Here is a 9946-nt window from a genome sequence, read left to right as displayed (position 1 = left end):
GGAACAAAACTGACCCAGGGACAAAACAAGTGCAATTTGTTATTAATGCATGACACCTGTTTATTGTTGATGAATCCACAGCCTTGGACAGCAGTGATGAATTCTTAATATTTTCATGCTTGTAATTTAATTAATATGCAAACTTATATTCTGAGTATTTCTGCATCTTTGTTCTGCTTTATTTAAAAAGAGTGAGTTGAGCTCAAGATCAGGAAGACAGGTTCATTTGCTCATAATGTTTTATTGCTTGGATATACAGTACATCTGTTACGTATTCTTGCAGGAGGGCAGTGTCCACTTTGTTCCAGAGCCAGTAACAAGGTTCACACAAGCAGCCCGGGATCATTTAATTATAGGCGATGGTCTAGGAGAAGAAAGATATACAGTATCAACAAGGTGTCTTAACAATATATAAGTACTATAACTTCAAAAAGTGTCAACAATGGAAAAGGACACAAATAATATGAAGAAAAAGATTTAGTACAGCTGGAAGGACTAAATAAAGACACTACATTTCAAATTCAAAGCACTATACAGTAGTTCCAGTCCTGGAGGTTTACCAACCTAGTTAAAGCTCTCACACATGAGGTACATTAGTATAGACTGCTTTATTGTAGACGATACGATATTCAGGTACTCACATTGCTGATCCAGCTAGTGTAGGCTGAGATGCGGGTGAAGACACTGGGCTTCTGGTAAACATTGCAGCCCAGTGAAGACATGAAGGTAGAAATTCCATGAACCTCATATCTTCCATTTGTGTAGCAGTTCAGGGCTCCTCCACCATCACCCTTCAGGAGACAGAGCACAGTGTGATTGTAAGATTAACACTGATGTGCCCAACCATCCAGGATGGGCCATTACAAATTATATACAAACACTGCACTGATGTTATCACAAGAGAGTCATACGAAGAAATGAATTGAGATATCTTTGCCTTCCTGAGCAAAGTAATTGTTTTCCAAGTGCAGTAGTGAAGACATTTTCCTAAATATCTGCAATCTTGATGGCAGCAAGAGGGTTTTAGTACTCAAGAAGGCTGAGTTGCTAAATGAAAAGACGGATGATGAAAGTGACAGATCTGTAGAGAGAATACTTACATAACAGGCTGCTCTGTACCCATCTCCACCAGCGCAGACCATGGTGGTCTTAACAGTGGATCCCCACCAGGTGCTGCTGGAGCAGGTGGCGTAGCTCACAATGGGCAGGTAGCCCTGCTGGAGGGTGGCCGACAGCTGGCCGTAGGCTGTAAACAACATACAGAACGTCACCAACTGAGAACTCATCATCTCGAAATTCAATAAGATATAGATGATGATGATACTCTGAAGCATATCAAGATATTTCATTTTCCAAGAATGATTATAAAAGCAGTAGCGAAAAGAAATAATTTATACAAATGATTTTCCAGTTCTAGAACATTGTTGCATCAATATATTTTATTTTACCCACTTTCCCCTTAATTTAAACCAGAATTTATATTGGAAGATTTCTTGTTACAAACTTACTGCTGGTGCTTCCCCAGCCAGTGACGTAGCAGAAGTTGTTGTTGGGAAGGATGACGCCACTGCTGGGCAGTGATGCCACAGCGACGTAGGAGTTCAGGATGGCATTCTGACTCAGTTTGAGCAAAGCGATGTCATATCTGCACACAGCACAGGGAACACAGGAGGAGACCAGTTCAGTTCAGGAAAACTCTGTACAGATACACTAGGTTATCATATGAACATCTTTCATGATCTTTCATTCAAATTGTCAAGTACAGGGTAATAGCAGGTTTTATTTGTGTTTCCATTTGTTACTTGCTTTCAATTATTATTAATCAGCAGCACACTCTTTGAAGCGATTGAAACAGGTGGGACCAGCTGCAGCAGACAGTCGTGCTGTCTGGTGCAGAATCCCCCATCCCCTGTCTGAATCCTGTTACTAATTACACTTAAACTAAGCATCATATGCATCTGCTCTTTATTATTCTGTACAACAGAATTGTTTTACAACAATTGCTAAACCATCTTCACTCATCCACAAGCTACAGTATTCATCTTAAAGGGCCACAGTGTGAGACGTACCCAGCAGCAAGGTTGTTAGTCCAGCTTGGGTGAATGATGATCCTTTCCACAGGAATGATTTGCTCACGTCCCTCAATCCCGTAAATATTGTGATCACCCAGGAAAGCAACCAGAGTGCCACTGCAGAAAGAAAAGGTACAGATAGTAGATTAATTTCAACAATGTGTCTTTAGCAAGAACATTAATTACTCCAATTAATCTTCAGTCTGACTCCATCAGCTCCATCAATCTACAGAGCCTTTAAAAAAAATGAACAGACCAGGATCTTAACAGAGATTTCACAGGAAAGGTATTTTCAACAACATTGTTCACTTCCTTAACACCTGTGTGTCAAACCAAACCAAGGTCCCAGAGTCGTGTACCTGGAACATGGCTCTAGTTATTGAAGACTTTCAGTCTCTGTATGACACTGTGAAGAGTTGTACAATGGAATGAAGCAAGATCATTTTCAATAAACTCTTCCCTCTCCTCTCACAACTGTGTTACAGGGAGATCATTTGTCAGAGTAAAGAAAGTCTCCGGTTTGTAGTTTGTAGAATCTGATTTGGAATTTCATCTTTGATATTTTCTACTTAATTAATGCTCCAATTAGTGTTTCTCTACCTTGAAGCACAAGAGGCTGTTGTCAGAACCCAGCGGCTGTGAACCAGGACTCCTCCACAGTTGTGGGGATAGCAGTTGCTGGAGCTAATACGGATCGACACCTGAGGAAGAGAAACACACTGGATCAGGACTGGATTTCTCACAGCTCTCGTACAGGAAGTGGAACTGAAATTGCTCAGGAGGCATCTAGGAGACGTCACTGTGTGAGCCTCTAACCCAAATCTAATAGCTTTTTTAGGACATTTTGGCAAATTGTTTAATTGTTAATCATGGGATTTCAATGAAGAAATATATATATACTATTTTTATTAATATAAATACCTAGTGGCTAACATTAGAATATAAAGCTGATAACATTTTGATTTTAATTACTAAAAACATTCACTGGTCTACTGGGCCAGTAGTATTACATGCTGAAGGATGGAGAGTGCCTTTAGCGTCTCCTGAGCAGAGCCACATGCTACTGGGAGACAATGATTTAAACATGTCTTACTGTATGTAAGCCCTCCTGCTGTGCTGTGTATTTCGAAATGAAATCTGCTCTCTTACCTGCCAAGGCCAGGAGTTGGGTGTGGCCGTCACCCCTCCCACCACCCGCTGCGCAGTGTTATTCTGGGCATCAACAGCCCGTCCTGCAAATGAACAGAACAGAAATGATTTTTTTATCATCTTGCCAGCTTGAAATACAATACTAGGTTTATACACTACTGTCATATAAAATAAAACTCACCAGACAGGACCAGAAAAGCAATTAATGCAATGTAGGGAAGCATCTTGCCTGTTGCCCTTCTCGTCTTGGATAGTTTGCAGGGAGTTTCTAACTGATATTTATACCTGAAAACCTTGCAAAACACACCCCTCTCCTCTCCTCATTTACAGGAAAGGGAGATGATCTTCCCTTAGAGATATTCCAGACAGGTTACTTCAAACCTGCCCCACCACATGTTTTATTGTAGCTTTTTTACTTTCCAAGGTCAATTCATACGAACTACTATGTTCATAATGAGTCAATCAATTGTACATCAGCAGCCATGTACATTATATATTATTATACTGTATGTGTAACTTTCCAGAAGGAATAAAACTGTGCATGTACTGTATAGATTAAGAACAAAATTATGAAGTTTCTGTAGTTTTGGTGGTGTCAACACAGCAGATTAAGAGGAAACATTTCAAAAAAAGAAAGCAACTACAAAGAATCTTTAATACAGACAACCCTTCTAGATGTGGATTGCAATTTTTTAACAATTGACTGTAATTGGTGTGTGACAAGCTGGGCATGTGGACAATGTACAGGTGTGTGAATGATATATACCGTACAATAGATGTATCCAACACCCGAAACTCAGTAAACACACCACTGATGGCCACTGATACAGAAAACAGAAATCAAAGTTTTTAAAAATCTTTTTTGGAACTTTCGGGAATTCTGAAGCTGCTGCATCTTGGGCATTTCCACTCTGGACTGTGCACGTCATGTCACGAGGACGCAAGTGTAGTGAAGTAAATTCCAAGAACTGCATTAGAATCTTCACCATCTGTCTGTACAGATAAGATTTCAGAAATACAGCAAATGTACTGTATGTACCCTTAAGTTAACAAGCAAGTATTTCCAGTAGGGAGATACCTGAAAACAATAGATCTCTCCACATTTCTGTACATGAAGTTCCAGCATCAGCAATGGTGGTGGCCAGACAACACTTCTCTTAATTTAGAAATCAGCTAATTTAGCAGTCGATTTTTGGGGGTATTCTGGATATGTTGAATGAAAAAAAAATTAACAAATGTAATGATAAGGAGAAGAAAAGTTTATAAAACTTGTTACTGATTTTCAGGTCCTCATAATCTGAAGAGGTTGTAGTATTGGTCCAGCTGCTAAATGGTGCTAAATCCTGCTAACATCATAGCCTATCAGAGTTATGTTGTTTTTGAGGAGTACTGTCAATCATACATTGAAATTGCACTTCTGCTTTTAATAGGCCTTTATATTTTTTAATTTCTATTTAATAATATTAAATGGCATAATTCATCCTTCTGTACACCATTGTTTGTTAGTATGGTCAGATGTGGTTACTAACTTGAAGACATACAGAATGTCAGTAAAATACCTGCAGTTTCCCTCCTGCGTGATCAAATAATTCACCCCTACAAACAGCACTTAGTGGTAAACAACACCGTTAAAATAATGTTACAAAAATGTAACTTTAGAAAATAGTTAAAATAGTTTCTAAATAGTTTTAGAAAAAGGTCGTGGAGATGATGGGCAAGATTATCAGGTGTGGAACTGCTTGGTGTGTGGGCGTGCGTGTTCCACCAGTTTACAGTCGATTACCATCTGCAGGAGATAAAGAGTGCCAGTGTGGAATCGAACCGTGCAAACTTTTGTTAATCTGATTTAGGAAGGAGCCTTAAACTCGATTAAAGAGGGAACAAAATATTCTCTTTGTTAGAGAGAGAGAAATTAATCGCCTGAGCTGTGGAGATTTCGGCTTGGTACTGCAATGAAGAACCAAACCCCCCGAATAAACATTTGATACAGCGCTCAATTAGAGACACCGGTGGCTCTGACGCGAAAATGCGTTCTCAGAAGGCCGTCAGGGATGAAAAACTAAAGGGCTGTAATTGCTGGTATTCTGGGCCATCTAGTCATAACCAGCGGGTATCACGATAACAAAAGTGGATTTTTCACCGCTGTCAGACAGGGAAAGGCGAGAGCAAGGAATTAGTGTTCATATTTTAAACTTTGTTACGTAGATTAAACCCTATTATGTCCAATATAACCCACCTGAACATGACATTTCCTTAAGAAATTAATTGGTCTGATAGTCCTTTTGTAATGCTTCTAAAGCAATACATTATCCATTGCAGTTTAGTTACTGTATTATTTTAATATTTAATATTTTAAACAAACTAATGTGTTGTATAGTTTTAACTTAATTCTTACTTCTTACTTAATTTATATTAATTTATAAACACTTCTCACTTAATTTATATTCAGTAGTCATTTCAAAGCATCTCATCTTTCCTTGGGTTTATCTATGAATTTCCAAATGTTGTCTGATATATCTTTTTAATATAATACTGTATGTCCCTGTTCTGGAGATTTTTAATACAGTATTCAATATCATACCGAGGTCTCAGAACACATAGGACATAAATGGAGTCTCTTGATCTCTCAGTATTTCATCAACTCAACTCTTGCAAAAACCTTAAACTGCTTCTCTGCAGTCAGCTCTTGTACATGACAGATCTACTGTAATAGAAATTAACCAAAAACAACATCTTTGTACAGGACCAATATACTGTATGAAAGACACATTATTTTTTCTGCTTACGTATATTTTAACATATGTTTAAAAAGTATTGAATGCAGTAACATGAAATTATAAAATCACACCGTGATTAATTGTATGAAGCTAGATATTTATTTTTTTCATCTTTCAGCTAACATACTGTAGTATTCAACATTTTTCTCTCCAGGGCATAAGCACAGTTTAGTAATGAAAACAGCAACCTGACGATAACCTGTGGTAACCTGGTCCAAGTATATTGTTCTCCATCTACAACAAAAGCGAACCAATCTTGTACCTCTGGGTGTAGAGGAACAGACCAGAACCCATTAGCCATGTCAATTACTGAAAACACCTGGTGCTCAGGGGTCAGTAGTTTAAAAATAGCAGAGGGGTCTGCTACTAAGGGGGTGAGACGGTTGATGTGTTGATTAGCTTTTGAGTAATCAACTGTGAATCGCCATGCTCCGCTGGCTTTCTTTACGGGCCATATTGGACTGTTGCTTGTACTATGTGTTTTTCGTACAATGCCTTGAGTCAATAGTTTTTGTATTACTGGTCGAACCCCTTCCTCCGCCTCTTTGTTGATTTTATATGGCTTTGTGTATGGCGGGGATTTCCCAGTAAATGTGGCGGGTTCCATATCCAGAAGCCCGCATTCGTCCTTATCCATAGTCCAAATTGAATGCCCTTTTAGTTCGTCTTTTTGGAGGGACCAGATGTTTACCTCCACCCTCTCCTCCTAAGGTTAATGTAACCCCTTGTAGGTATTTCAGAGCATCCCATCCCAACAGATCTGGGGTAGATCCTACCCACATGACAGCATTAAATGTTACCTCCCCATCTCCTAGTCTAATCTTGAGTTTTTGAGTTTCTCTGAGTGTTATTCGATTACCCCCTACACCAGTGGCCTCCAGCTCCCTCCCTGTGAACATGACACCACACCGTTTGGCTGACTGTTCAGATAAACACGATAATTGAGCCCCAGTGTCCCATAAAAGTGACATTTGAATCCCATTAATCGTGCATTGTAATTTGAGCTCTTTTTCACTCAGTTCCTGAGATAGGCGTAGGGAGGCCACTAGGGGGAGTCCTAGTTTAAAAGCTCCCTGATAGCGCGTTTGTCTGCTTCGCTCAAATCCTGTAATTGTGACAACAGGTTTTTTTGCCCCTCTCGATTCGAGGGATTGAAAGGGGGATCTCGGTATCTTCCAATCCTGCCCTCACTGGCTAATCGCTTTTTGCAATTCTTTTGCCAATGTCCGAAATTTTTACAATAATGGCACCGAGTTGTAATTTCGCCTTTTGGATTTAGTCGGGTGTCAGGGCCAGCTCCACCCTTCAGTATGGGGGGTGTCCACCCTGTTTGTATTGCCCGCACCTTAGCATACATATTTCTCTCGATTTGCCGTGCCATTTTAACTATTTCCTCAAATTGTTTGGTCGTATCTTGCCCTATTTCGGGCTCTTTTAACTGAAGGGCTTTGGCTATATCAGGCTTAAGACCGCCCAAATAAATTTGTTTAATCACAGCAGAGGCGTCGCTATTCACATCATCTTCGTCACTTAGTCCTGAGCATTCCATCCAGAGTGTGACGAAGCGGTCAGTGAAGTCAGCCACATCCTCGCTTTCTTTTTGCTGACACGCAGATATCTTTTTCCAATCTGTCTTTGGTGGATAATTTTGTTTAAGCCATCGCCAAACCCATTCCCATCGCCCTCCCCTGCCGTTATCCTCACACAATTGTTTAAGTTCTCCGACACGCTTTTCCCCTGTCCTTCTGAGGATCATAGCGGCAGTCAGGGGGGAGATACCATAAGTATCTTTTAATTCCTGAAGCGCACTCCAGGTTCGCTGCATCCCTAATTTTGGGTGCGGTACTTCTCTAGCCCACCGGTCAATATCCTCCGGTTTTGGATTTGATCGTATTGGGGGTTCAGGGAAGGTAGGTGCGAGAACGGACCCCCTCGGCGGGGTGCGAGACGGAGTTAGAGTGGCGCTGTCATCAACGGCGCCAGCCCCTGCTACATCAAGTCCTTTCCCACTTCGAGTGAGAGTACAGACCTGCGGGCGCCCTCCCTCTAATAGGGGAGACCCTGATCCGTCTTTATCACACTCATACCAAGTGTTATCCCAATCAGACCCCCCATCTCCATATGGCCACTGTGGGAATTGATCCCAATTATTTTCGTTTCCTGCCTGTTTGTTCCCCTGTGGGAGAGCAGGATATAACTTAGTCGCCGGCTGTAGCACATTAACCAGTGCAGCATGACCAGGAGTTAATTCCTTCTTTAGTTTCTCATTCTCCTGTACTGCCTCTTTTAGCTTTTTTTCTAGTACCTCTTTTGCCGCGAATAAATTATCTTTCCTCTCATTTAACGCTTTTATTTTTTCTGTGAACTCCTTCTCTTTTTTATCCCATTCTGATTTCTCCTTCATGCTAATCTGCCACCTCAGGTGTTGGCCGATCACCAGGGCTGCAGCTAAATCTTTGTTTTTGTTCCAATGTTCATACGCTTTTTTACAGGCATCTTCGCCCCAAACTCCTTCTGACAGACTCAGCTTCTTCCTATATTTCTCTTCCCTTTCAGTCAATTTACACTTTTCCGATATGTAATCAGATTCTTCCACCACTTTCTCAAACACCCAATTAGCACACGTTTGGTTTCTTTAAGATTTACTTTTGTCGTGTGTGAGGTAACAGCTCATTCAGTAGGGGGATGTTTTCACTTGGAAAAACCTGTGCATTACTGCACTCATTCAGCTAAGGGCGTCTGTTACCTCCAGATCTAAATGCCTCTCCGAGACTTTAGAGAGGGCTTACACCGCACTGTTCACAGGTAAGAAACGAGACCTCGAAAACCCCCTTTCTTGATCAGTAATTCACCATCCCCAGAACGCCAGCATCGCTGCTTTTGCCCCGGGGTGGACTTGCGCACTGAGCTCAATCAGGGCGATTCTCGGGTCTCAACGTCCTTTAAATCCTGCTACTTAATGCTTTGCTCTTTTATTATGAGGTGTGTTTATGTTAGTGTCGTGCGTGTGTATATGTATTTCACAAACAAGGAAAACACCAAAAACATACATACATATATATATCACTTCTACTCCTGTTTCCTTTAAAACAAAAAACCACTCCACGCCAATCCGTGCACGATCAAGGCGTAGCTAATCTCAGGACCCCGGGCGCAATTAAGGCCCACACCAATCCTGGATTATACGTGCATTTAATGCACCACTCAGCTCCAGAACCCCGGGCGCAATTAAGGCCCACACTGATCCCGAGCCACAGAACTCCGGGCGCAATTAAGGCCCACACCAGTTCTGACCTTCAGAACTCCGGGCGCAATTAAGGCCCACACCAGTCCTGAACTACGTGCATTTAATGCACCACTTGCTCTAGAACCCCGGGCGCAATTAAGGCCCACACAGATCCTGAGCCTCAGAACTCCGGGCGCAATTAAGGCCCAAACCAGTTCTGACCTTCAGAACTCCGGGCGCAATTAAGGCCCACACCAGTCCTGAACTTCACGGTAAGGGTCCAAAACCCGTTCAAAAACTCCACGCGCAATTAAGGCATACACCAGCTTCGAACGCCTGTACACAATACCGCGGAACCCCTGCCAGACCAAATTCTGGGCTTACAGCAAACAACCCATTACATACACCGGTGTCTTCCCCGGGCCAGAGGAATTCAGAAACTCACGTTTACTCCGTCATCTCGGGCGATTCTCGCAGGGAGCAGAGATTTCCCAATCGGTCAGAGAGAGTCGGGACTTTTAAATAAAAGAGGAGTCCTTACCTCTTAGTTATGTGCGCGCTGACCGTCTCTCCTGCCGATGGGAAGTTCTGCGCCTTCTGGAGTATCCTGCCGCCTACGCCAAATTTGTTGTAACTGAAGAAATAAGGTTCTTGATCCCGAGATGAAGTAAAACAGATGAGTTTATTGCATGCAAGGAACAATAAAGCCGAAGTCTTGTTTC

The 9946-nt window shown here is 41.6% G+C and overlaps 1 protein-coding gene across 1 annotated transcript; it reads right to left on the bottom strand.

The window, feature by feature from the left end:
- Positions 1 to 221: 221 nt before the first annotated feature.
- Positions 222 to 3558, bottom strand: LOC148676016 (chymotrypsin-like elastase family member 1). The gene is made up of 8 exons (XM_088600426.1): positions 3403 to 3558; positions 3222 to 3304; positions 2673 to 2773; positions 2070 to 2189; positions 1509 to 1645; positions 1101 to 1246; positions 642 to 791; positions 222 to 364 (listed from the first exon to the last, which is right to left on the bottom strand). The coding sequence occupies exons 1-8, from the start codon at positions 3443 to 3445 to the stop codon at positions 347 to 349; spliced, it is 798 nt and encodes a 265-aa protein (XP_088456552.1). The 5' UTR covers positions 3446 to 3558; the 3' UTR covers positions 222 to 346.
- Between the last annotated feature and the right edge of the window lie 6388 nt (positions 3559 to 9946).

Source organism: Lepisosteus platostomus, chromosome 2, assembly GCF_059453375.1.
Source record: "Lepisosteus platostomus isolate fLepPlt1 chromosome 2, fLepPlt1.hap1, whole genome shotgun sequence".
Taxonomy (NCBI): Eukaryota; Metazoa; Chordata; class Actinopteri; order Semionotiformes; family Lepisosteidae; genus Lepisosteus; species Lepisosteus platostomus.
This window is presented reverse-complemented; position numbering and strand designations above follow the sequence as displayed.